Source organism: Prunus mume, linkage group LG4 (assembly GCF_029339155.1).
Source record: "Prunus mume cultivar Tortuosa linkage group LG4, ASM2933915v1, whole genome shotgun sequence".
NCBI classification, from domain to species: domain Eukaryota; kingdom Viridiplantae; phylum Streptophyta; class Magnoliopsida; order Rosales; family Rosaceae; genus Prunus; species Prunus mume.
The window spans coordinates 14789910-14815382 of record NC_142701.1 but is presented as its reverse complement, the minus strand read 5'-3'; the positions used below and the strand labels follow the sequence as shown (position 1 = coordinate 14815382).

At 36.1% G+C, this 25473-nt stretch overlaps 5 protein-coding genes across 6 annotated transcripts; 3 read left to right on the top strand and 2 right to left on the bottom strand.

Moving 5' to 3' along the window:
* The first annotated feature begins 872 nt into the window (after positions 1 to 872).
* LOC103327424 (protein DJ-1 homolog D-like) lies at positions 873 to 5474 on the top strand. Its single transcript, XM_016794042.2, has 4 exons — positions 873 to 1154; positions 1934 to 2374; positions 3381 to 3743; positions 5070 to 5474. Exons 1-4 carry the CDS (start codon positions 975 to 977, stop codon positions 5256 to 5258), a joined length of 1173 nt encoding a protein of 390 aa, XP_016649528.2. The 5' UTR covers positions 873 to 974; the 3' UTR covers positions 5259 to 5474.
* Positions 5475 to 6777: 1303 nt separating this feature from the next.
* LOC103327509 (uncharacterized) lies at positions 6778 to 7466 on the top strand. The gene has a single exon (XM_008229844.2). The coding sequence runs from the start codon at positions 6890 to 6892 to the stop codon at positions 7343 to 7345; it is 456 nt and encodes a 151-aa protein (XP_008228066.2). The 5' UTR covers positions 6778 to 6889; the 3' UTR covers positions 7346 to 7466.
* A 335-nt stretch (positions 7467 to 7801) lies between these two features.
* Positions 7802 to 12787, bottom strand: LOC103327426 (RING/FYVE/PHD zinc finger superfamily protein). 2 transcript variants are annotated; one of them, XM_008229756.2, is made up of 8 exons: positions 12467 to 12782; positions 11338 to 11663; positions 11062 to 11147; positions 10345 to 10491; positions 9875 to 9977; positions 9479 to 9591; positions 8831 to 8957; positions 7802 to 8384 (listed from the first exon to the last, which is right to left on the bottom strand). In XM_008229756.2, exons 2-7 carry the CDS (start codon positions 11573 to 11575, stop codon positions 8865 to 8867), a joined length of 780 nt encoding a protein of 259 aa, XP_008227978.2. In that variant the 5' UTR covers positions 11576 to 11663; positions 12467 to 12782; the 3' UTR covers positions 7802 to 8384; positions 8831 to 8864. The 2 variants fall into 2 exon arrangements, with proteins under 2 accessions (XP_008227978.2, XP_088906111.1); XM_089049985.1 differs by lacking the exon at positions 10345 to 10491 and having other exon boundaries at positions 12467 to 12787.
* Positions 12788 to 15196: 2409 nt separating this feature from the next.
* LOC103327427 (uncharacterized) lies at positions 15197 to 16720 on the bottom strand. The gene is made up of 2 exons (XM_008229757.3): positions 16339 to 16720; positions 15197 to 15567 (listed from the first exon to the last, which is right to left on the bottom strand). The coding sequence occupies exons 1-2, from the start codon at positions 16635 to 16637 to the stop codon at positions 15516 to 15518; spliced, it is 351 nt and encodes a 116-aa protein (XP_008227979.2). The 5' UTR covers positions 16638 to 16720; the 3' UTR covers positions 15197 to 15515.
* Positions 16721 to 19045: 2325 nt separating this feature from the next.
* On the top strand, positions 19046 to 25359 carry DWF5 (Ergosterol biosynthesis ERG4/ERG24 family). Its single transcript, XM_008229758.3, has 13 exons — positions 19046 to 19282; positions 20399 to 20621; positions 20886 to 20941; positions 21205 to 21307; positions 21391 to 21456; positions 22350 to 22463; positions 22776 to 22902; positions 23299 to 23399; positions 24125 to 24250; positions 24348 to 24412; positions 24642 to 24723; positions 24843 to 24925; positions 25086 to 25359. Exons 1-13 carry the CDS (start codon positions 19191 to 19193, stop codon positions 25150 to 25152), a joined length of 1305 nt encoding a protein of 434 aa, XP_008227980.2. The 5' UTR covers positions 19046 to 19190; the 3' UTR covers positions 25153 to 25359.
* The last annotated feature ends 114 nt before the right edge of the window (positions 25360 to 25473 follow it).

Sequence of the window (25473 nt, the reverse complement as noted above, 5' to 3'; positions counted from 1 at the left end):
ACAATTAGCGTCAATGGAGGTGTGTCTCTGAGAGGGAGTAAGATTGAAGCTTTGTCTGTAACATATACCTTGGCTGCCTCCCCACACCCTACAAATGAAAATTAAAATGAACCAAAATTTTCCACCCCTGTTGTATGTTTTGCAGACTAGGTTTTTCCAATGAAATTTCTAAAGGTTTCGAACCAAAAATAAAATAATGATAGCTGGATTCTTGGTTTTGGTGGTGGTGGGCTTGATGGATCTGTGCATGAATGTTAGTTGGGAGTGGATTTTATTATATTACGGTCTGCGTGTGTTTAGAAATTGAGAGAGAGAGAGAGAGAGAGAGAGAGAGAGAGATATATATATATATATATATATATATGGAAAGAAAAGAAGAGCAAGAAGGATCATCAATGGTGAAAAAGTTGAAACGCGGTGTATTGGTATGGAAAATAGGAGGGCTTTCTATTTATATGGAAAGATAAGCAAAGCCGACCGGCTATACTGCTTAAGGTATTCTATTTATAGAGTCCGGCCGCACGGCTATACAGTTAGTATTCTATTTGTATAGTACAGCTCTACAGCGTATAGCCGCCTGGCTATGAGTTCAGAATATTCTATTTATATAGTATAGCCAAGCGGCTATACCATTAACATATTCTATTTATATGACATAGCCGCGCCGCTATACCTTTAACATATCCTATTTATAAAGTATAGCCGGTCGGCGATAAGGTTAGATATTCTATTTATATAGTATAGCCGAATGGCTATACGTTTTAGCATATTCTATTTATAGATTATAGCCGCACGGTCATACTGTTAGATATTCTGTTTATATAGTATGGCGGCTATACTGTTAACGTATTCTATTTATAGAGTAAAGCCATGAGATTTTATTTCCTTATCCATCTGAGAGTCTAGTCCACTATATTCTCTCTCACCCCCTCCTCCCTCTCTCTCTGAAATTCCAAGAAATTAAACACAAGAAAATGGCGAAAGGTGAACGCAGGGTGTTGTTGGTATTGGGGGACTACGTGGAAGACTACGAGGCGATGGTTCCATTTCAAGCACTGCAGGCATATGGAGTGTCCGTTGATGCCGTCTGTCCTGGCAAGAAAGCTGGTGATATCTGCCGCACAGCCATTCATCAACTTTCTCCTGCTCACCAGGTCACCCACCTCTGCTTCTTTTGCCTTTTCCTTTGTTCGTTTAGCCTCATTACATCTTGAGCACTGTCAATTGGTCTTTTCCATGCTCTGTAATCAAGCACACTCAATTAGATTGAAGATTGAATGCTTACTTCACTTGAATTTGTAACCCCAAAACAAGAAATTTGTCTCAAAGATTGAATTGCTTACAATTCTCACATATGGGATTATGTTGCCTCCTCTAAAATTTGGAATCTGTTGGGACTGGAAATTAGTTTGTCAAGTTTACGAACGAACATCACGCATTCAAGTTTAGTTTTTTGCATCAGCCAATCGTTGGTAGCCTTAATTATAGACAAAATGAATAATTTTTATTTTTGATTAGAGCCACTCTATTAGATTGACAAATAGCAATCCGTAGGTTATAGACTTATAGTTCTAGGTTGTGTGGACAGCGAGACTAAAGTAAGCTCAAACAAGAACACATGTTAGGAGTTTTGTTAGAGTGCTTGCTCATTCATTATGAGCTAGAGAACTAACCTGTATTGAGCTTGAGTTCTGGGGACAAGACAGCGTGAACAAATTCTTGGCTCCAACGTCACTGCGTACACCATATTCAATAAACAAAATTGCATTAGTGCCCTCATCTCTAAGTGAAAACAATCTGATAATGGGCTACCTAGGTTTGCTGAATCGTGATCTGTGTTTAATTTACAAATCTTCAAATGCTATATGTCTTTCTGGTCCCCCTTTGTTTTAATATGTGTTTTGGTTTTCTGTATTTTTTTCTTTGGTTGCAGACTTATTCTGAATCACGTGGTCACAATTTCGCACTCAATGCAACATTTGATGAGATTGAATTTAACAAATATGATGGATTAATAATACCAGGAGGACGGGCACCTGAATATCTTGCTTTGGATGCGTCGGTTTTAGAATTGGTGAGAAAGTTTTCTGACTCCGGAAAGCCAATTGCTTCGATTTGCCATGGGCAACTTGTCCTAGCAGCTGCAGGCTCGGTTAAAGGTAGGAAGTGTACGGCCTTCCCAGCTGTCAGACCTGTACTTGTTGCTGCAGGTGCTTATTGGGTGGAACCTGAGACCATGTTGGCATGTGTTGTTGATGGTAATATAATTACTGGGGCTACATATGAAGGCCATCCTGAGTTCATTAGGCTTTTTGTGAAGGCACTAGGAGGTAACATAACTGGTTCAGATAGGAGGATCCTGTTTCTCTGTGGGGTAAGTTTAATTTTCCTTCGTAGTGCAATGAAAAATATGAAATTGTGATGCCGATCAATATTGAGTATATATAGTATCGAGATTTGCCCTTTTACAGATACTTCTGAAAGATAGTGAAAATAACCTGAAAGGGCTTTACCAGATTTGCCACAATTCTGGTTTGATAGGGTTCCATCATTCATTCCCATGTGTTTTTTCAATGTTTTGGTGGTATGCTTCATTGGTCTGCCTACCTGGGTCCGTTGCCCATTCGAATACTTGTTTGTCAGGTCATTTGTGTGAGTTGTGAACTTGTGAAAGTAAATCCAAACATGCATACTGGTCATTTTTCAAGTTGTTTGAATTATGGATTCTAAACATGATACATAGACAAGTACATCCTCTATGAATTTTAAGAGACTTCTTTACTTTAATTTTCCGGAAAGTTGACTACTGAAGAATTTCAATTCCCTCCTTCCCCCCAAACTGAATACCTCCAATACCCAAGCCAATTAGTTCTCCAAATTCGAAATGCTACTACTGCCCTAGACCCATAAATTAGTTGCTGTCAGATTTCATAAGAACCTATTTTCTTGAAACCAGTTGTTTGTTTTTCCTTTAAAACCAAATCCTTTGAAGCATACCTAAACTTCTCTGCCTACAGTGCCAAAAGTTATACAACTTGACAAACCTTAACCCCCACCACGTTTTGTAAGCTGGTTATTTAACAGTGATAAGATGGTCCATAAATCAAGATTGGCTACTTGACAAACCTTAAAGCCCACCAAATTCAAAATATTATTTTAGTTGTCAATATCAATAGTGATAAGATGGTCGATAAATCAAGTTTGGCTACGTGTTTTAAGTCACTGTAAATCTAGTAAACCCCTTGACAAGAACATTAAAGCTGCATGTTGTTTGTTTATGAACTAATTGTTATCTACGTATTATTCTAGTCAATGATCAAAATTTTATATTTCTCACAGTTACTAAGCATCATTCACTTTCTCTCCCTCAACACTTGTAGGACTTCATGGAAGATTATGAGGTAATTGTGCCTTTTCAGTCTCTTCAAGCTCTAGGATGCCATGTTGATGCAGTTTGCCCCAAGAAGAAAGCTGGTGAAATCTGTGCAACTGCTGTCCATGATTTTGAAGGTGACCAAACATACAGTGAGAAGCCGGGCCATAATTTCACTTTAACAGCTGACTTTGAAGCTCTAGATGTCTCAAGTTATGATGCTCTTGTAATCCCTGGAGGTCGAGCCCCAGAATATTTGGCGTTGGATGAGAAAGTTATTGCATTAGTGAGGCAAACTGTGGAAGCCAGGAAACCAATTGCATCCATCTGCCACGGGCAGCAGATTTTAGCTGCTGCTGGTGTTCTACAGGTAAGGTTACTCCCTTTAAGCTAGGCTATGCCTTTGTTTCCAGAAATTTGATCCGAATTTCAATTTGGTCCATATTCTTTAAGTTTCTCAATCAAATCCGACTATTTCCATATTGTTTCAATTCGGTGCATCATCAAACGTAGTATTGATATTGTTAAAAATATTACTGACTTTCTATAATTCCATGTAATGCCACCAAAGGAATTGCTCCAATAATTGGGTTCAACTGAAACAAAGTGAAGCTGTAATCCCTGTTTAGGTGACAGTGTAGTTTTATTGTATCTATAGCTCATCTTTTAATAGGGATGGGTCCCATGTTGTTGGGATCAGTCCCATGCTGTCCAGAAGTTCAATCTAAAGTCCAAGTTGATTTCTGAAACTAAATGAGTTGAAAGTGTACAAAATGCAGAAACAATAATTTGAAGTTAATTTGTTAGGCACACAAACAAGGACGCAAAATCCTCATTAACAATCCAAAATCATATAACAAAATCGAGATTATAAATTTTGGAATTTTAATGTCCAAGCATGATATGGTAGATATGGGAGATGCTACAATGAGGGGGATCTGAGTGGGGCGTTTGAGTGAGGGGTTCAATCCAACCATCCAATCATTAAAAAAGTTTTAAGTTCAAAATTTCCTTTATATTATTGGATAGTGGTATTGAACCCCTCACCCACAACCCCTCATTATAGCATTTCCGTGGTAGATATACATGTATAATGTAGATTACATAACTTCTTACGCTTTTTAACATCAACTAAAATGCTAGAGTAAAATTAATTTTTTGTGTGGGAAGTTTAACCAAAAGGACAATATACAGATAATCTGTGGATTTATTTGTTCTTTTACTCACTATCAATATAGTTGATGGTAAATTTAAATGTTTGTTCTGTTGTGGGTGTTGATGAGCAAGCTTGCCAATTGGTGCATGAACATTTGTGCTGTAATATAAAAGTCAGAAGGTGTGTACTGTAATGCAGATTTTCTGAAGGAATATATGAAGTAGTAAAAATCTATGCTAGATGGAATGGTTTAAGAATGGGGTAAAACAAGAAATTACCTAGTAAGGAAAACCAAAAGGCTTGGCTGAGCTAGGCAGTTTCAGTTTTTCAGGTGTTAGGAAGAGTTGGGAGTGTCATCAATTTTGTAAGAGGGTTGATTTACTGAGTGAGTATTTTATGACAAGGTGAAAAAGAAACCACCTTGAAGTTGTAATCTGTTTGCCTTTTGCTGATTCTTCTGATTGAGGTTGATTTACTTATTTTCACATTGTGAACTTTTTTTAATCATGTCCTAATTGTTGTTAACTGGCTAAATTTTAGGGAAAGAAATGTACCGCGTATCCAGCGGTGAAGCTTAATGTGGTTTTGTCGGGAGCAACATGGCTGGAACCTGATCCAATAGATCGTTGCTTCACGGATGGAAATTTGGTTACGGGAGCAGCGTGGCCGGGCCACCCAGAGTTCATTTCTCAGTTGATGGCATTGCTTGATATTCAAGTATCATTCTAGCTGCTGTTTACCGGGTCAGCTGCTTGCATGTACTATATGTAATTCATGAAAGAATAAGGCATGTATGTTGTGTTATGTTAAGGTGACGTTTGTATATATGTGAGAACAAGTGACACCCTGGTTTTGATACGTATATGCCATGTTCCATGCAAGTTTGGTTGTGGGTGAAGATTGTATTATACTACTTATGCTTTAGAAGGACACTATGATTTATTAGTCGTCGGTCCCCTTGGTCTCTATCTCTCTCACCATACACCTCGAAGGTTTACCTGAATAAATATCATGTTGTCCAGAAATTAGTTGGGAGTGGATTATGGTCTGCGTGTTTAGAAATTTAGAGAGAGAGAGAGAGGGGAAAAAGGTGTGGTAAGTAAGAGAAAAAAGCAAGAAGGATCATCAATGGTGAAAAGGTTGAAACACGGTGTATTGGTAGGGAAAGTAGGACGGCTTTGTAGCATGCCACCGCCAATTTGGAGACTTTACGAGTTTTACTATCAGCAAAACAACAACAACAAACCCAGCTCTGAATTTCTCCCACAACACTTCGGAATTTCATCCAGTTTTGGGATCAGAAGATAGTTCTTTGAATTTACGACGATGATGACAATGACGGAGAAGATGGTGATGGCAGTCAAGGATCTGGTGGGTGGTGGCTAGGAGCGTTTTATGGTTTGAAATATTCTATTTATAGAGTATAGCCGCGCGGCTATAACTTTAGAATATTCTATTTATATACTATAGCCGCCCGGGCGGCTATACTGTTAACATATTCTATTTATATATTATAGCCGTGCGGCTATATTGTTAACATGTTCTATTTATATATTATAGCCGTGCGGCTATATTGTTAACACACTTTATTTATAGAGTCCTATAGTATAGCCGCCCGGCTATACTTCTGTAGCCCAGCCGCACGGCTATAAGTTTTACATATTACCCACACAGCTCTTTACATTGAGAGTAGCCCAATTCCTTATAAGCCCTTTCTAAGTTTCTCAACTTTCCAATGTGGAACTTTTTACCTTCACATTCTTACATAACATAAGTTTCCCTTTATCCAACACGATACAGTTTCAATCCAGGTTCTTTAAGTTCACAGGCTTCTTCATAACCAACTGTTGCACCAAAGCCATTCATTTCATTTCTGTGCAGAGTAGAGATTGGTGTTTACTAATCATCATAGACAACTTACATCATTGGTGTTAGGCCAGGCTTGAGGTGAGGCCAAAATTAAAAAGTAAAACAAAGGCTTGTTGTGTTGAAGGTCATAAACAATTGAAACAAACTGATGCAGAGTGGCCTCTCTGTCTCAGATCAGCATGGCAACTTTTAATTTGGAAGCATTCAATTTGATCTCAAAGGATCACAAGGTCAAAAGCATTTACTACTTATTTAATAGCAAAATTTAACTTGTCATAAATCTCATAATCTAACAGTTATAACTGTTACTTAAGCTCAGCTCATCAAAATAAAAAACAGAACTATAACTGAATTAAATTGTAATTCCATTCGTAACCTACTCGCCTGAGCATTAAACTCTTCAACTTGGCTCAGACTCGTTGCTCTTATATAAACCCTTTACCCTCTTCTCTCCAACCATCAACAAAGCCAATCTAGCTAACCTTTTTCAGATGTACAGCACAGAAGTGAGAGTTCCAAGTTTGCCAATAACCATGATTAGAGAAGCTCAAGCAATATTTTCACTACTGCTAATGGCAGCATGTGCAGTAACCGTGCTGGCAGATGTGCCACCATCACCACCACCCCTGACCTTGCCAAAGATCCCGGGCCTAGTGCCACCAAGGATCCCAATCCTATTGCCACCTGGGATCCCAAGCCTATTGCCTCCAGGGTTCCCAGGGCTACTGCCGCCAGGGAACCCGGGTGACATAGCAAAGTGTTGGTCATCACTTCAAAATGTTCCAGGGTGCGCATGGGAAATTTATACCTCAATCTCTACTGGTAAATTTGTAGTAGGCCCTGCTTGTTGCAAGGCCTTCCAAGCAATTGACCAGAATTGCTTGCTGAAAATGTTCCCATTAGTTCCTTCATTTCCTCCATTGATCAAGCGCAACTGCGCTAAGTAAATGCTGCTGCTCCTAAAGCAGGTAGGTCAAAGCAGTAGTAGGCAGTTGTGAGGACAATTCTTGCGGGAAATAAGTTGCTTTAGTGATAGCCATGCTTAGTTTTACCTTTGGTGCCACTTTTGTAGGCTTCAAAAGTTTGATATGTATTTGAAAGAAAACGGCTGCTGATGGACCTTTTAAAATAAGAGAATAACAGCTTATGGTCTCATTAAATAACTCTCTCTCTCTCTCTCTCTCTCTCTCTCTCTCTCTCTCTCTCTCTCTCATGCTTCAAAATTTTGATTTGTATTTGAAAGAGAATAACTGCTGATGGATCTTTTAAAATAAGAGAATAACAGCTTATGGTCTCATTGAAATAAGTCTAGTTCGGCCAACTTTGTGTCTTTCTTCCCGTGGCCAGAAGAAAATGGAAAAAAGGGGCAACATTAACCTCTTCCCCAGGTAAAAGTTACAAAGTGCAAAGAGAAAAGAATTTTATATAACACTGGGAATTGAATTACAACATTGTCCAAACAGGAAGAACAAGATCTTGATACAATTAATACCGTATTCTTGAAATCTCTCTACCCCCTCCCAAAAACAAAAAACAAAGAATGAGAAAGAGATGCACACTTGATGCAGAAAACATATAAACAGTGGTTTTCTGCTCTGTAGAAATTGTAAGTATTTTATTTGTACTTATAAATGAACATACAGGTATACTACTTTGTGAAGACAAACCACTCTTGTTATTGCTGTTCAGTTAGACAGCACAGACAATGCTCGTTGATCAGTTCCATATACCTGGTGAGGAGAAACGACTGTTTTTCAAGTTCATTGCTGAGTTAAAACTCCAGATGCCGCATATAAATGACACAGCCATAGGAAAGCAGGACCCGGAAGAAAATATATGGGAAACTGTAGTGCCCTTAAGGATGCGTAAAGAAGTGCCGCCACAAGATGCAGGAGCGCAGAAGGTGGTGTTTGGCTAATATAAGAATCTGACAGGAAAATGTAGCTTTCCACTCTCACTGGGAAATATTACAAAGCACAGGAAAACCTGAAGAGAATACAAGTGAAAATTGAGAGACTATAAAGACACAAATTGTCAAGAATATATTCGGAAAATGCATCCATCAAATACTTGAAGTCCCATTCTCTGTTACAAGAGCATGCAAAGGAACAAACATACAACTGAGAGTTATCAAGGCTGAAACAAGAAGTAAATTAGTGCAAAGATAACGAAACCTGGAGATTTTAGTTTTTCTTCATAAAGCGCCATTTTTAAACACTGGTAAATACAAACAAATAGGCACATGCACTTAAGTGCAGAAGATAAACCCAGGCAAAAAGATAAAAACACAAAAACAATTAGAATATAGAGAGAGGAATATATCCCTGATCTAAGTGGCAGGTTACATGGAGAGAGAAAGTAGGAGAAAGCAAAGCTTTAAAAAGGAAAAAAGATAATACGAAAGGTAGTTACAGAATGTAAAAATTGCTTACAGGACGAGACAATCTGCAGAACGAATACTTCCAGCTAATAAAGGCCCAACATTCTAAGCTCTGTCACATGACTGGGGTCTAACTCGGGGGCATTCTTATTATTTTCTCGGTCTTCTACAACATATTCCTGGCATCATAAAATTTCTTGATCCATCAGTTGAAAATATATGATAAGAGTTAAATGCTTCAAAAGAACTATTAGACTTAGTTTACAAATCATGCTATCCAGAAAGGCAACAGAAAAGATGATAATACAGCATACCACATGAAATACACTAGTAATACAAATTTCTTTTGGTAGTCTTGGTAAAACTTGTTCAGAAGTGCCAATAGAAAGATGAATATAGAGCAAAGATTTCCAACAAATGATCAAGGAAACTTGAGTCCAAAATGCACAAAGGTACCAGTTAATTCAGTTGGAATAATTTAAATACAGCTCTGTTCCACACATTATGTCTATGAAGAATCATATTACATGTAAAGCATACGATACGTTGCTATTTCTTTTGAACAAAAAAACTTAATTAAAACAACCTGAAAAAAAGAAGGTTCATAACTTAGAATATAACTGTTAGTCCGGAATGCCAGTAAGTTTCATTAGGAATAGTTTAAAGTTCAAAAGTAAGCTCAAAGTAGCAGTTAACAAACCTTTGTTAATTCTTGTTTGGCAAGAACATGGTAATGCCGTTCATTGATTCTCTGTCCACATATTATGGCTATGAAGAAGCCGTAAAGCAACCCCACCAAAACAATAGCTAAAACTGCGACAAAATAATAGATACTATTAGATTGCAATTAGTGTAATCATATTAAAGTAGGTAAAAACTCTCTTTTTCTTTCTTTCTTTTGGGGTAGCTAAAGGGTTTTATGAGAGACAACCCCTTCGCAAGAAATGGAATTATTTTCTGTGCTTCAACTTAAGTGCACAGCTCAATCAGAAACTCTGCAAATGATGATCATCTGGGTTTATGTGTCGGGGGATGTCTTACACAAAGAAATAACATATATTATAGGGAGTTCAGAGGGCAGCCAGAAGTTACATACCAGCCATAGTGTAAAACCCATATGGGTGCTCCTCATAACCAAACATCTCCCTTAGTTCATCTCCATAAAATTTGTATACCATCAATCCCAAGAATGCCACAATCTGATAAAAGCAAATATTCTTAAAAGTTTAAGACTGTCAGAACTAAGGAAGTCTTACATCTTCTTCTATAGAAGTTTGTTACTTGATAGAACTTGATAAAATAGAACTAACTGGAAAACCTAACAGTAATGTTCAGAGTCACCAAAAATGGGAAAATTTAAAAACAATTAGAATCAATTCTAACAGTACCCTTCTATAACCCCAGTTTAAAATATAACAGCACCATACAAATGTCTTCTGTTACTAACTAGTTCTTCGGTAGGCCATGCAAAGTTAAATGAAACTTAGGGAAAAGCACCCTTTTTTTGTTGGGAAAACTACCTGTTGATAAAATGATATGAACAATATAAATTGTTTGTAAACATACCAGCTGCACGATAATGAAAATAAATGCATGGTCTCTAGCAACAAGGAACTGGAATTTCAATCTCAACCACCAGCGGTCGGGAGGGACATTTGCTCGTAATATGAACACTGCCCTGCATTCTGTACAATGAGCAAAAGCAAAGCCCTCCTGAAGAAATGAAGGATAGGGATAATTAATAGGGAGATTCACTATTATACCCAATATAGGAGCCCAAATTATAAAAAAACCCTATATGAAATGGACTTTAGAAACACCCCCAAAGCTCATTTACAACATAACAAAAAGGCTTTTAACTTCTTTTAAATTACAAAACTGCCATTGATTTCTTAAAACAAACCCAACTCCAAAACCTCATAAAAAAGCCCAAAACACTCAATAGGGCATCAAAGTAATTTAATAATCAAAATTAAATTCAATAGGGCTAGCTTTCATTTTTGGGGTTTTTTGGGGATTCGTTTATAGAAATTAAATGGTGTCGGGTTTATTTAAAGTTTTAGCGCTAAGAATGGGTATATAACCAAATATCTCTAATTGGTACCAAGCCTCCATGACAGAAAAATAATATTTAAAGAATAGATACAATTGCATTTATTTGACTGCTTTAAGTGCCTACACGATTATCTACAATTCCATTATTCTAAAAGAAAAATTCTGAAGAAAAAAAAATTCATCTGCAGGTCAGGAGGAAGGGTCAGCGATGAAGAAAGAAATCTTCACCTTTGTTGACCTCCAATTATCAAGACATGATCTATGGACATACTTCTGAGTACCTCTGCAATGGCATGGAGCAATTAAGTCTTCCCCTGAAAAATAAATAAGCACGCACCCTAACATATTTGAATTGCTGGCCACCTATAAAGATAGATTGAAAAGGTACTGAACTACGGTTAACTGTTACATGCGTATCCACATCATCTAAACCTTTCTCTAAAAACTAATGGTGACAGTGAAACCAAAGATACACAAAGAAATGCCAGGAAATATAAGAAGAACCTTCTTCAGTATCAAGGCAAATACGGCATTGTGGGTGCTCGGGATTCACCAACTTCGAATTTTCATCGACATCCAGATTTTGTGACTCTTCATCATTAGCAGCAAAATCACCTTGCACAGCTGTAATTTCACATGAGGATGAAGATTCTGTGGGTCTCTGTGAAATGTCCGACTGACATAAGATGGGCTCACATTCTGTAATATCTTCCTTGCGACTATCATTTGATACTAATTGCATTGCGAAGAATGTTGAGTCAGGAATACAAAGAAAACGTCATTTCCAGTGCTGTAGCTCCTACAGACCATTTCAATCGGAACATGGAAACCTATAAAATAGACAAAAAGTACACCAGTTAGGAACCAAAACCTGCATTACATGTCAAGGTGTTGTTACTTGTTAGATATGGAAATTAAAATCAATTCCAGTACTAAAAATAATAATCTAACATTCTAAACTGCTCTAAGAACTTTCCATAAAACATCCATATGGACAAGTATAAACTATATGGTCTTTCAAGTTCAACACCCGACCTCTACTCCAATCAACATTCATGTATCAAAACATCTGCAGAAATTTTGATGATTCGATAGTAGAAGGCTAAGGATGAAGATACCAAGTATCAATCAAGAACAAACAGAAGTTCTTAGGAAAAAATGAATATGTCTCTAAACAGAAGCATAGCAAACAATTGATATTGATTACGTTCATAGGTAGGATACAAACTCTTGCAACCAGCCTAACATGTAACATGAGTCTAATTACCAGCTTATGATAAAAATACGCTCTTTGCTTTGAATTTCTTAAAGAGATAATCCCTTTCTCAGTTTGGCCATGACAATTATGTAAAATTTGCAAAAATTTCCAACTTTACTAATCTGTAGAGAGCATCAACTTCAACTCCAGCTTTCAAGTTCCCTAATTATACAACTGTCCATACAAAGAAGCTTCATTTCTTCCCCCCAAAAAAAAAAAACCAGCGAATGCAATAAATATATTTTATGCAAATCAAAATCCAAAAATGTGATGAACAAAGTACAAAAATCACATCGAAAGTTTCGGAATTTAATCAACAAACTAGTAAATTTCGAGCAAAGATTGAATCTTTTTTAGATCAATTAAGGGGCTGACCTGCAATTTAGCAATACAGGAAGATCGGCATGGCACTGAAACAATGCAGGCATCAATTGGATGAACAATTTGAGAATCGAATTCTAGGGTTCTTATGAATTGAAGTGATACGGTGGACTTTGAAGGGACCGAGGGTGATCGACAAAAGTTGGGATTTTTTTGTATTTGTTTTTGTATTTTAAATTTAATTTTAAATGCAGGCCTTGAAAACAGACAGATGGTGTTATTGCAGGCAAAAGAAATGAGAAATCATGCAAACATCAAAAGATAAATAGATTTTGAATACTAAATAAATACAAAATCATAACAAACAAAAAATATGGATAAAATCTGTACTACCAAAACAAAATATGTATAAAATACCTGAGTGTATAATTTGAATATTTTATTCTATATTCAGCCAAAAAGTCAGCCAAAAGTATAGACAATATAAATGACAAGTTTATAAATTGGATACGTAAAAAATATGTCCAAAAATACAACAATGATTATGATATGAGCTGATCAATTTTATATTGAAATCACATTATTTTGAAGGAAATAATAATAATAAATTGTTGTTAGGATAAAGAACTTGGTGCCACTAATTCAAGGCCAAGTCTTTGTTAAAAAGGTTTTTGTTTTGCAATATTTTAATGGCTTTTTATCACAAAAGTTCCTCACATTTGCGAACTATCATATTGCATTCTTAAAGTTTTTTTATATTATTCATAGTCCATAACGATAATATAAGTGCTCTTAAATAGTTCATCTAAAAAAAACTGTTAAATTCAAAGATATAATCGTCAAATCAATCCGAAATTATAAAATATATATATATATTATTTCCTTCCTCCCGTCTTTTTCTCTCTTTTTGTTTTTTATCTCTCTTCTTCTTCTGTCTCCAATTCTCTCTCTTTTTCTTTCTCTGTTCTTCTGTTTTTCTTCTTCTTCTTTCTGTCTTGCTTTTCTTCTTCTTATCAGCACCTTTCTTTTGCTGAGACACTGGAATACTCTCTCTCTCTCTCTCTCTCTCTCTCTCTCTACCTTGAGCTGGTGGTGTGTGATAGTAGTTTGAAGCCTTCCACAGTTCCATTTTTTTTCCTTAGCTTCTTCTTCTCAGGTTAATAGTTGGTGGGGGTGGTGTTGAGGAAGAGGGGGATTATAAGAGAAGGGAAAAAGAAACTAAGTGGTATTCTGGATCTGAAGATAAGTTGTCACAAACTAAGAGAAGTGATGAGCTCAGGAGCTTGTGCTGTTCAGCAGACCCTCACAGCGGAGGCTGCTTCAGTTTTGAAGCACTCTCTCAGCTTGGCAAGGAGGAGAGGCCATGCTCAGGTCACTCCTCTTCATGTGGCTGCCACTTTGCTCAGCTCAAGGACCAGTCTTTTGAGGAGGGCTTGTCTCAGGGATAAGGAATCTGGCAGAGAGAAAGAAGAAGAAGAAAAACAGATAAACAGATAAACAGAGGAAGAAAAAGAGAAATATAAAAGAGGAAGAAGAATCGGCCAGAGGAAGAAAAAGAGAGAATTGGAGACAGAAGAAGAAGAGAGAGATAAAAAACAAAAAGAGAGAAGGACGGGAGGAAGGAAATAATATATATATATATATATTATAATTTTGGATTGATTTGACGATTATATCCTTAGATTTAACAGTTTTTTTTTATAGATAGACTATTTAATAGCATCTATACTTACGTTAGAGACCATGAGTGATACAAAAAAAAAAAATTAAGGATGCAATCTAATAGCTTCACAAACGTTATGGACGTTTTGCGATAAAAATCCTAGTTAGACTGTTACTCTTGAACTAATTTGAAGTGTCTTAAAAAACACAATTTTAAGATCCACTTGAAACTAAAATCAATATCAACGAGAGTCTAGCCCGGTGGAAAAGGACCTTGATTTGCATGTTCAAACCTCTATAGCACTATGGTAGTGTGTGAGAAACACCCCTCCCTTTAGAGCAAGTCCACCCTTGCTTCAAAACCGGGCAAAAGGCAGCTCCAGCGCGCAAGGGCCAACCTTGGCAAGAGCTGGGTCCCACGAGCCCAGGCAAGCCTACGGGCAAATTCAGCCCGAGCTGTTGCTAGGGCAAATTGATGCAATGCTGACGTCATTATGACGTCAGAACCCAAAAAAAAAAAAAAAGGAAAAAAACCAAAAATTCCAGAATTTTTTAAATAAATACCTAGACATATTCTTTACTTCTCACACCAAAAACTATATACAAATTCATCTCCTCATATCTCATATGAATAGTATTTGACTTAGACTTGCCTTAGACTTAGCTCTCATGGGTGGAACACAAACGATAAAAATGACACTATTCACGTAAATAGTAGTAACCCTTGCTTACCCTTGCCTTAGACTTAACCCTTGTGGGTGGAAGTGCTTTTATAACTTATATTATCACTTGTACTTAAAAATAAATAAATAAATAAATTGAAATCAATAAAAAAGGGCCACAAAAAATATCATTGTTTTTAAAATAACGTGTATCTGCCTGTATCATATTATATTCTCTCTCTCTCTTTTTTAATGTTTCTTTTTGTGTGTTCCTCTGTATATGGGCCGGCTTTTTTTGTATATTTCATTTATTTTTTGGTTCTTCAGGCACTGGTTATGTATATGTACTGTATTGTGAGCTGTCTAGCTGTTCATGATCTGTCTGAGATGATTTTGCAGAAACAATATAGTAAGTGCCTGAATTATTGCTGCATATATAAGTAAATAATAGCAAACCAAGTGACCAAGAATCTCTCTGATTTTTTTTATTTTTTTTTATGAGACAATGTGAATGTGCAAAGAATGTTATTTGTTACAAATATCACTCATTCACTTTTGCTGCAGGCCTCCTCTTCAACTAGTTGAGGGTGAAAAAAACGCATCTGATGATTGATGGCTGGTTACATGAGTTAGAACGCATGTTAGAACTTAGAAGGGATCAACTTGCAGCTTTAAATCTCTGGCAAATCAATTGGAGGCAAAACCAGAGCAAGCGATTTCACACTTTGACTGCTCCCGCTTTCTTTTTTCATATCTGTTCTGTATTTGTAAGAAGAAGACTAGGAAGACTTAGAACCACAGTTGCAGCATTTTTCTATAAACCACTTTAACCTGTTTGCAGAAAGAGATAGAATTAGTCAAACTATAGAGAGAGAGAGAGAGAGAGAGAGAGAGAGAGAGAGAGAGAGAGATAATTTGGAAGAAGAACTTAAATTATATGATTAATTTTGTTGAACAGTTGAAGGGGGTTGACTTTTTATAACATTTGGACAGCAAAGCAAATACAAGTTGACATAGCATTGCATGCCTAACTACCAGTCAATTCATGGGTAGGTTTTCTTCTGTGGGTTTTAGGACTCATTTAAAGCCTTGTACAATTTAGAGTGTCTGTTTTGGTTGGTTTTGAAGGATTCTCGTTTGTGTTCTGGGTTTCCTCAACTTTGACTGGTGGGTATAGGTCTAGGTCTAGGCTTTGGATCAAAGAAAGGAATCAATGTGGTAACCATGAATCGATTCTCAAATTAAAAGGGGGGAAAAAGTAAAAAACCTACCAGTCAAAAGCCCCTATCAAGCTCCTCTGCATAGAGTCGACAGAATTTGACAATTGCTCATGAAAATATAAATCATGCCCAGAATGTGAAAAATCAATGACTTAAAGAGCACAATTTGAATACAGATATCTGCCCACTGAAAGTCCATCATCAACATAAATTGTAATGCAAAGCTAGATGTTGTGATTAGTTAATACTATTGTTTCATCCAATATGAATATGGTAAGCAAAATGTGTTGATGATTTTTCATCAAAATCCTGGTCATTTTGACTAAGAACTAGTTTCCCCTATTGCTATCTACATTGGCAAAGAGATATAGAAGGCACTTACAAGTCTGCAAGGCATGAGTTCCTGGAATCCAAATCCTCAGGGGGCCGCCGATAATCCAAGGAGAATGCTGAAGATGGCAGTGGAGGGCTAGAGAACTTCTGATCGTGATGCAGAAGAGGGAGGTTCTCAGCTGACGTGTGGCTCGACGGAGGTGGAGAGAAAGGCGGCGAGGGGGACGGAGACGCTGAAAATATGTACTTTTGGTTGCCAGGTCCTACACTGATGGGGAGGGGTGAGGGAGGTGTTGGAGGAGACGATGTTGGAGAAGCATAAACTTTTTTCCCATCATCCTCCTCCATTGAAATATTTTTTCTTTTCACAAAATACAAAATAATGTTCTCTCTTTGTTGGCCTTGGAAGTATGTAAAATTAGTGTTGCATCAGGACATGCCCTCTGAGGCAATCTCACTTTCCCGGGAGTTTTTCTGTTTGAATCTTAGGTATAAACCTAACGGTCATAGGCATGCTGTCCAGCTGCTCATTCCCTGTTGGGGTATATGTTTACATGCCAATTTGGTAAGCTGCTTCCATTTTCTTACATGGTTTTGGTTCTGTACTTTGGGCTGCGGTCAATATTTTTTTAATAATAATTTTTACCGTTATTGCTGTAATTGGCTCGCTCAATGTTCGATTCCTATGGATTGGTTCCGAAGTTGAATTTGGATTTCCGTTAAGTCTCTACATTTACAATAAAATCTAAGTTGTCAATGTTTTTCATACCTTTCATTTTGTTGGGTCTTATAATTCCGTTTCTGTGACGATAGAGCCCATATGCTAAAGCTTACAAACAGGCCCAAGGGGCACTAGACAAACAGATGCCTGTTTTGTTTTTTTTTATTTTTTTTGTTTTTTTTATAATTAGTTATTTATATGCACACATTCATCATTTTTATAGTCACAAAATTTTCACTACAGTGTTTCTAAATGATTCTAATGTTCATTTCATTCGTGTGTGTGTATATATATATATGTATGTATGGCACACACAATTGTATTGTTATTATGTTCGTTATTTATAAAATTTTATGGTACTAAAAATAGAGTTTTTATGCAAAGTGCAAAGTTTTTCATTCTCTTTTAGATGTCTGACTAAAATGTTGGAGGAAACCAAATGTTAGTATATATATTTTAAATTAGTTGTTGTATTATGTAATTTATTATTAATTAATAGTATTATAAAAAAAGACATGAAAGTCTAAATATATAATAAAATCTAGTTTTCTATATGAAGTTGGTTACACATGTACAATTCTCAAACATCTAAAAATGTTGTAAAAATGCCCCAAATTGAAATTATAATAGGCGAGATTCAAATCTCAATAGTTGGTGATGAGGAAATGGTTACCACCACCACCAAATTAATACCATTTATCTATTTTAGTTGTCACCACAAAATCAATATCATTTATAAAAGAAGGGATTCAATTTGTGTGGAAGGATGTGGCTCCATCTTGGTTGGGGACAATTTGTGAAAATGCCTAGTTCTTTTGTATTTGTCTTTATGAGAGGAATCGTGGTACTCTTTTTTCTTGACCAAATTTTTCTCTCTTGGAGTTTTTAAAAGTAAGATTTTAATGAGGGTACAAATATGACTCCTCTACTGGTTAGAAGTCGATGTATTGTTTCATTATTTGTTTAAATAAAATTCTACCATTTAATCAAAAAGTATAAAAGTATACCACATCAATACGTGACATTTACAACCACAATTCTCGAAGGTACCTACACTACAACTTTGAAGTATCCTCCTTTGCCATCAAAACATTCTTTATCAAGTGCCTAACTTGAACAAATTGTTGGGATGTGTAGTGGAAATGAAAATTGCTCAGCAATTAGGAGACCCTCAAATCCAAATATCTAATAGTGAGTTTAGGGACTTGAGATTGATGTAACCTTGCTCTAACAATTTGATCAACTTAACCCCGAGTATTTTTTTTTTTTTTTTTTGTTAATATAATATATTGTTTCTCCCAAAGAGTTTCGATCTCTTGTTTTAGATTTTTCAATAAATAATAGTCGGAGAAATTGGAGAAAAAAATACCCCAAATTGCAGAAACGTTTTTGTACCATTTGTCAATTAGAACACTGTTCACCACAAACACATGAAATTTTTTGAACTCAATTTGAACTCCTACGCTGCCCATTAGAGCCATTCCACCCACGAGCCTAAGCCCGAGGCTGGGGAGGGGGGGGCAGCACCAAAAATTCATTTCCAACGGGCCTGTCTTGCCCTGGCAAGATATGGAGCCCATGAACCTTGACTGGCCCTTAGGCAAGATCTGCCTTAGGTCCAGCCCCAGTTTTTTGACGTCATCGATGACGTCAGCAACAAAAAAATTTTAAAAAATCTAAAAAAAATACAAAGAATTTCAGAATTTTTTTTTAATAAGTACTTAATTGTAGTTTTCACTTCCCATATCGAAACTCTATACAAATTTCTCTCTTCATATCTCATGTGAATAGTTATATTGCAATTGGTGGAAACACCACAACTAAGGTTCTTGTAGCAGAACTATTCACGAATAAATAGTAATTTCTCACGCATGTAAAAGCAAATGGATGGAGTTGCTCTTAATAACTCATGTTGGGTTGAGTTGGGTTGGGTTGGATTCAGATTGAACTGCCCAAGTTTTGCAAACTTAGATCGCATGTTGGCCCACCACTAGGGGCATAATTGGAAATGAAACAAAACACCATAGACTTGTGATGCTACGGTACGAGGTCCTCTTCACTGGTCTGTCAACGCTTAGATTAAAAAAACCTTTCCCAAAAAAAAAAAAAAAAACCAGAGTTCTTCAGAGGCAGAGAGAAAATCAGTCTACACTCTCAGACTCATAGAGAGATCTGAGAGAATGGGGGAGACGAATACCGTACATTCACCATTGGTGACATATGCTTCCATGTTATCACTGCTTTGTCTTTGCCCTCCATTTGTAATTCTACTGTGAGTTCTATGTCAATCTGTTTTGTTTCATTTTTTGTTTCTTTCTCTAAGAAATGAATTTTATGTTTGCTTATGTGAAAATACGTATTCTTGAGGAATAATGATTATAGGAAATAATGGGTTATCGTTATTTCTTTGGTTTGGTGGAGAAGTAGGGTCATTGAATCCAAATCTCATCGTGTTTTTAGTTTTCTTGTTTGTTTCTATAGAAAATATTAATTTTATGGGAAAATTGTTTCGAAAGAATGCAAAGCAAGATGAATTAGAGCTCGAACTGGTGCAGGGACATGTTCAGTTTCTTTCATCTTTTTTCCAAGCTTTGAATACTCGCAGATTTTAAATCATATAAGATTTTTACATTTTATATTATACAAGGCCCTGAGATTATATTTGATGTTTATATCTCAAATAGATTCATTTGTAATTTAATATCTTTTTGTTCCTTCGTTTTTATATTGCTCTGTTTCGTTGATGAAAAGAGGCAGGCAGAGAATCCCAATAGAAATTTTTAAGTATTTGATTTTGATTACTTGGGACGCAGTATATAACTCAACATTAGTACAGCTAACCCGAGTTTAAGAAAATCCAAATCAGATTTATGGATGTTAAAAAGCTTGAGTCGTTTGTGTGTTTTTTGTGGCTTTTGAAGAGATGATTTGGTAGGATAAGAAGTAACAAGTAATCATAAAGAGAATCAAAGTAGCCAAGGCATATTTTGGAGTTATAACAAACTGCATTTATTAAATTGAAATTCTGAAAATTCCTTTGTCTTTTGTTTATTTATTTTTTGTTTTTTGTTTTTTGTTTAATAGAGAAAAGGGATACTTAATTGATAAAACCAAATTGATTGTGATTGCTATAATCACCCAGATAGACTATAGCTGAAATCAGCCACGGAAAGCTTATAATGTCTTAATCTGAGTTAAGAGAAGTGATGCTTAGCTGAATATTGTCAAAAGTGAGCTGATTCCAACTGCTAAATACTACATTCACCTGTATGGTGCCCTGGAACACCTTATCAATTAATCACTGTATACAACAATTACTGCTACATGTTATAGATATAATTTATGATAATTATGAGTGGTTGAGATCAGAATCTGATACTTAATGCAGATGGTATACGATGGTACATGCTGATGGCTCTATTTCCCAAACTTGGGATTACTTAAAGCAGCATGGTCTGCAGGGTTTCATTGAATTATGGCCAATACCTACTGCCACTGCCTGGAAAATTATTGCCTGCTATGGTGCTTTCGAAGCTGCACTCCAGCTGCTTTTACCTGGAAAAAGGGTTGAGGGCCCAATTTCTCCAACAGGGAATCGACCTGTCTACAAGGTGCTGGATACTCGGTTTCTTTATGTGAAAACTCTATTGCCAAAGTGATTATGTAAACACAGGGTTCCAAATCTTTATCTGATGCAAACTCAAGTTATATGTCTTGAATGTTTTACAACCTGCCTTCTCCAAGTCAGTAGATTTTCAAAACTGTAAAAAAAAAATTCTGCATCTGGACTTGCATTGGGTCATGTTTTTGCCATTTTTCCTGCTATTTGTTAAATATGGTTATGTATGTATTAATATAGGATGTGCATTGTGCAGGCAAATGGTATGGCAGCATATTTTGTAACATTGGCTACCTACCTCGGCCTTTGGTGGTACACTCTTTTTCCATCAATTCATAGTGTCTCCTTTTATATAATGCTGTGCATCCTTGAATTCGTATACCTAGAAAGGCATTGATAGTCTTTTTTGGGTTTCTTGGTGGGAAATACTGAGTTATTGACGCATTGGCCACAATGGTTGTCTATGTATTATTAAGCCCCCTTCCCCCATAAAAGTTTGTTATTTGTTGTCCTATCTGCCAAGCACCAAACTGTTTTCTAGTGCATTTGATGCCTTTTTCTATGTTAAATTTCAGGTTTGGGATATTCAACCCTACAATTGTTTATGATCATTTGGGAGAAATTTTTTCAGCACTCATTTTCGGAAGCTTCATTTTCTGTATTCTCCTGTACATAAAAGTGAGGGTTTTGTAATTACACCGAAATATAAGTTCCTCTGAATTTTAGTTATTTCTCTTGACACAAATTCTTTGTGTGTTCAGGGTCACTTGGCACCATCATCCACCGATTCTGGGTCTTCTGGGAATGCAATAATTGATTTCTACTGGGTAAGTGTCATTTTTTCTGTTTCATCAATTCAGTTCCTTGCCAGTGGTAAACAGTAGCAACTCAAATTTTAAGGATGGACAGATCTTTTAGGTCTAACTGAATATATACCCCTAAAACGTACAGATTCAGTATGTGCTTTGCTCTATTATTTATTAATTATGCTAAGTTGCACATTTGTGACTCTGCCTTCTGACTTAGTTTTTCAAAATATGTGTTATATCCTTTAACTCATACTAAAATAAACCATGTAAAAATGTTTCTTGACAAGCCAATAGCATCAATAACTGTGTTATCTTTAATCTATCTGAGCAACAGACCCCTGCTTTTCTTTGGTTACAAGCAGTTGGAAATGCACAAAAGAATTTATAAACTTCGTTTTCAATCAGGTTCTTAATGGACTGTATCCGAAGAATAACTTTGTCACAAGAGAATTTATGGAAATGTTACGGTCATGCTCTAGTATTTGATGTCTGATGCAATACTATTTAAATTAGACTCAGTCAAGGTGAAAAGTACGTTTTGGCATACTGAATTACTGGAGCACCTGGTAGCCCTTTTGATATAATTCATCCTGATTAGACAGGGATTATTGTGTTGTATGCTATTTTTTGTTACTCTTTCGTAGTTGACTAGTTTGATGGACTTCTTGTCTGTATTTCCTTGCACCTTTTCTTTCATTTTATAAATTCAAGTATCCTGCAAGAAAAAAAAAATTCGGTCAAGGCGAAAAGAAAATTAATGGACTCCATCCATACATTATACTTCATAGCTGCCTATAAATAGAATTATTATTGTACGAGATTTTTATTTTTATTTTTTTAATGAAAGTAATCTTTTTATTTTTGGATATGGTCTCATGTAAGAAATTAGTGTTCCCTTTTCATTTTTTAAGGGAATGGAGCTGTATCCTCGAATTGGTAAAAACTTTGATATCAAAGTTTTCACAAACTGCAGATTTGGGATGATGTCTTGGGCAGTTCTTGCTGTGACCTATTGCATAAAGCAGGTAAATGATTCTTCTCTGATATTTCTTTTTGTCCTTGTCGTTGAGGTCCAATATTTCACTTTAGTCACTATGGGTCGATTTTCAATAAACTTACTAGTTACCCTTATGGTAGTTAACATTTTCAAAGCCGTCCACATTTACATTTCCATTACATTAATTGATGGAACGTGAATTTTTGCCCTAATTTCACCAAGGAAGAAAAACCTACAGGATGGAAGGATTATGAAGAAGATTAAATGTGTTCACCTTTTTAACATTTTTTTCCAACCATAGTTTTTCTAACATTTGACATTTTTCTTCTTCTTTTACCAGTATGAAGTTAATGGGACAGTAGCTGATTCAATGCTTGTAAATACTATATTGATGCTGGTTTATGTGACAAAGTTCTTTTGGTGGGAGGCTGGATACTGGAATACAATGGATATTGCGCATGATCGAGGTTCACATATGCTCTACCTTTTACTTTTTCTCCATTGTTTGCTGTTGGCATGTCCAAGAGCAACCATCAGATGTGATGCCAATATTTGCCTTAATATTTGAAGGTTTTTTTTTATAAACAAAATGAATTTTGCGGTCTTTTGGGGGCTGATTGCATTGATATTCTATTATGATGGGCTTTGTATTTACCAAGTTTGTTATGGTACTCTGTGGGCAAATTTTATACTGCATCCTTAACAACTCCGAGAATTTCATGTTGACCATCTTCATATTCATTCTTACCCCTGTAGATTGATCCACAATAATGTTTCTTATTCAATCAATTTTTTCTCATCCTTTACTTGGTTCAGTTCGTGCTTCATCTGACTATGGTTCATTGTACTTTTGTCTCTGGCAGCGGGCTTTTATATTTGCTGGGGTTGCTTGGTCTGGGTTCCATCTATTTATACTTCTCCTGGCATGTACCTGGTCAATCATCCTGTAAATCTTGGAACTCAGGTATAATTTCATCCGCATATGTAGTTTGCCCAATTTATTAAAAGTTAACAATCATATGAAGGTGTGTTGTAAGTTTGTCAACTTGTGATTTCCCTATTTTAAAGGCTTATGTCTTGGTCATGCACATTTTCTCTATATGTGGGGTTCATTATGCATGATTGATGGTTATTATCTAAGCTTCTGCTACTAAAAGTTGGCATGTCTCAATGAGCATGGAGAAAAACAGAATTAAGTTAACCTTTAGTCTTTGGTTACTGGTTAGGTTGTTTGAATGAATACTATGAGATGTTCTTGACGTATGACTTCAAAGAATTGAAAATCTTTACATTTGGTCTCATTGCAGCATGCACGAAAATTGGGATAAGATCTTGTCTTTATATGGGACAAGGTATTTTTCAGGTCGGAGAAGATTATCTTCTTATTGGAAAATAAGATTCAGTGCCAAAAAGGGAAAAAAATGCTCTGGAAAAATAAAAAGAAAAGAAAGAAAATAATTAAAACTTTAGCTAGTGAAAGTCAGGCTGTAGTTTTGGCAATTTGAAAGAATTGGATTTTACCCATAAACTACAGGAATTTTATGTAGGTATTACAAATTTAAATCCCTGTAAAGGCTGGTTTTTCCACAATGAATGACATTTCTTAGCTGATTCGTTTATTCTTTTCTTCCTTATTTGTTTCTGTGATCATTGGTCTCATATCTGACAACCTCCAACCTCATGTTCCAGCTAGCACTTTTTATTTTGGTGGCCGGGATTCTTTGCATATACATCAACTATGATTGCGACAGGCAAAGGCAAGAATTTCGCAGAACAAATGGAAAATGCTTGGTTTGGGGGAAAGCTCCATCAAAGGTATTTAGTCTTGTAAAAATTATCTTGCGATTATCGTTATATGTACAGTTTGAGATATATTGACTGAAAAAAAAAAAAAATGATTTGTACATATCAGATTGTCGCTTCATACACTACCACATCTGGGGAAACAAAGACAAGCCTTCTTTTAACCTCAGGATGGTGAGTACTTTAGTCTCTGGTAAATATGAAATTGTGCATGCACATATAACTGAGTTTTTGTGTCAGTGCTTTTTGTTGCACATGGAGAGTTAGTTGAGTGATGCTTTTGTTGGTCCACTTCTCTTCCTCTGCACATAGCGTAGTCTAATTCGTGCATATGTTATAATTTAAAAGATAAGCTGGCACTTTGAGCTAAAGTTATTGCTGAGGTTATTTGCTCTTCCTGCAGGTGGGGTTTATCTCGTCATTTCCATTATGTGCCAGAAATATCAGCTGCCTTTTTCTGGACTGTTCCAGCTCTTTTCAATCATGTAACCATTTATGTTTAGTGTTCTGTTGTTTTCTTTGTGTTTGTTGGGACGGGGTACTTGATACTTGGATGTTGTGGAGAACATCTTGCTGAATTTATTATTATCTTTTTCTCCTGCAGTTTCTACCTTACTTCTACGTGGTGTTTCTTACCATCCTTCTACTTGACCGAGCCAAAAGGGATGACGATCGATGTCGGTCCAAGTAAGCAGATACAGATTCCTGTTACATACAAATTTAGCTGACAGTTCGACGAAGAGATATCATTTGAAGAATTTTTTTTTGAAAAAGCCATCAAATTATGAAATGGTTTTGAGCATTTTATATAATTTTGAATGAGATTTTGACGACTTTCTTCTTGCAGGTACGGGAAATATTGGAAACTATATTGTCAGAAGGTGTCCTACAGGGTCATTCCTGGAATCTATTGAAGAGTCCGAGTCCTTTATGCATCAAGCGACGCCTCTCGTTGAACTTAGTCTTTCTACTCTCTGCCTATCTGGTGAATTGGCAATGCTATTTATATCATTCCCCTTCAACTTACATTCTCTTGATTTCGGATGTAAGTTTGGATGAGTTGTGGTATTAGCCAAGGAAACGTTAGTTATTTATGATATAGAATTTCAGGCTTATTTTAATGGCTCTCCAACTTGGATCTACCAGAGGATTTTTGGTTTTATTTTTCCCCATGAATTACCGTTACGTCTATTTTCTTTTATTGGTTATGTTGGAGCGCATCGAACACTTGATCT

What these genes read in the sequence shown, in the direction of transcription:
- DWF5 (XM_008229758.3), top strand. Translation starts at nt 19,191, where the DNA reads ATGGGGGAGACGAATACCGTACATTCACCATTGGTGACATATGCTTCC. An exon ending in CAATAATTGATTTCTACTGG is followed by an intron (nt 21,457 to 22,349) that starts GTAAGTGTCATT and finishes TCATTTTTTAAG; the next exon opens with GGAATGGAGCTGTATCCTCG. An exon ending in GACGATCGATGTCGGTCCAA is followed by an intron (nt 24,926 to 25,085) that starts GTAAGCAGATAC and finishes TTCTTCTTGCAG; the next exon opens with GTACGGGAAATATTGGAAAC.
- LOC103327424 (XM_016794042.2), top strand. Translation starts at nt 975, where the DNA reads ATGGCGAAAGGTGAACGCAGGGTGTTGTTGGTATTGGGGGACTACGTG. An exon ending in AACTTTCTCCTGCTCACCAG is followed by an intron (nt 1,155 to 1,933) that starts GTCACCCACCTC and finishes CTTTGGTTGCAG; the next exon opens with ACTTATTCTGAATCACGTGG. An exon ending in CTGCTGCTGGTGTTCTACAG is followed by an intron (nt 3,744 to 5,069) that starts GTAAGGTTACTC and finishes GCTAAATTTTAG; the next exon opens with GGAAAGAAATGTACCGCGTA.
- LOC103327427 (XM_008229757.3), bottom strand. Translation starts at nt 16,637, where the DNA reads ATGGAGGAGGATGATGGGAAAAAAGTTTATGCTTCTCCAACATCGTCT. An exon ending in AACTCATGCCTTGCAGACTT is followed by an intron (nt 15,568 to 16,338) that starts GTAAGTGCCTTC and finishes TTCTGCAAACAG; the next exon opens with GTTAAAGTGGTTTATAGAAA.
- LOC103327509 (XM_008229844.2), top strand. Translation starts at nt 6,890, where the DNA reads ATGTACAGCACAGAAGTGAGAGTTCCAAGTTTGCCAATAACCATGATT.
- LOC103327426 (XM_008229756.2), bottom strand. Translation starts at nt 11,575, where the DNA reads ATGCAATTAGTATCAAATGATAGTCGCAAGGAAGATATTACAGAATGT. An exon ending in ATAATTGGAGGTCAACAAAG is followed by an intron (nt 10,492 to 11,061) that starts GTGAAGATTTCT and finishes TCATTTCTTCAG; the next exon opens with GAGGGCTTTGCTTTTGCTCA. An exon ending in CCAAACAAGAATTAACAAAG is followed by an intron (nt 8,958 to 9,478) that starts GTTTGTTAACTG and finishes TTATGATGCCAG; the next exon opens with GAATATGTTGTAGAAGACCG.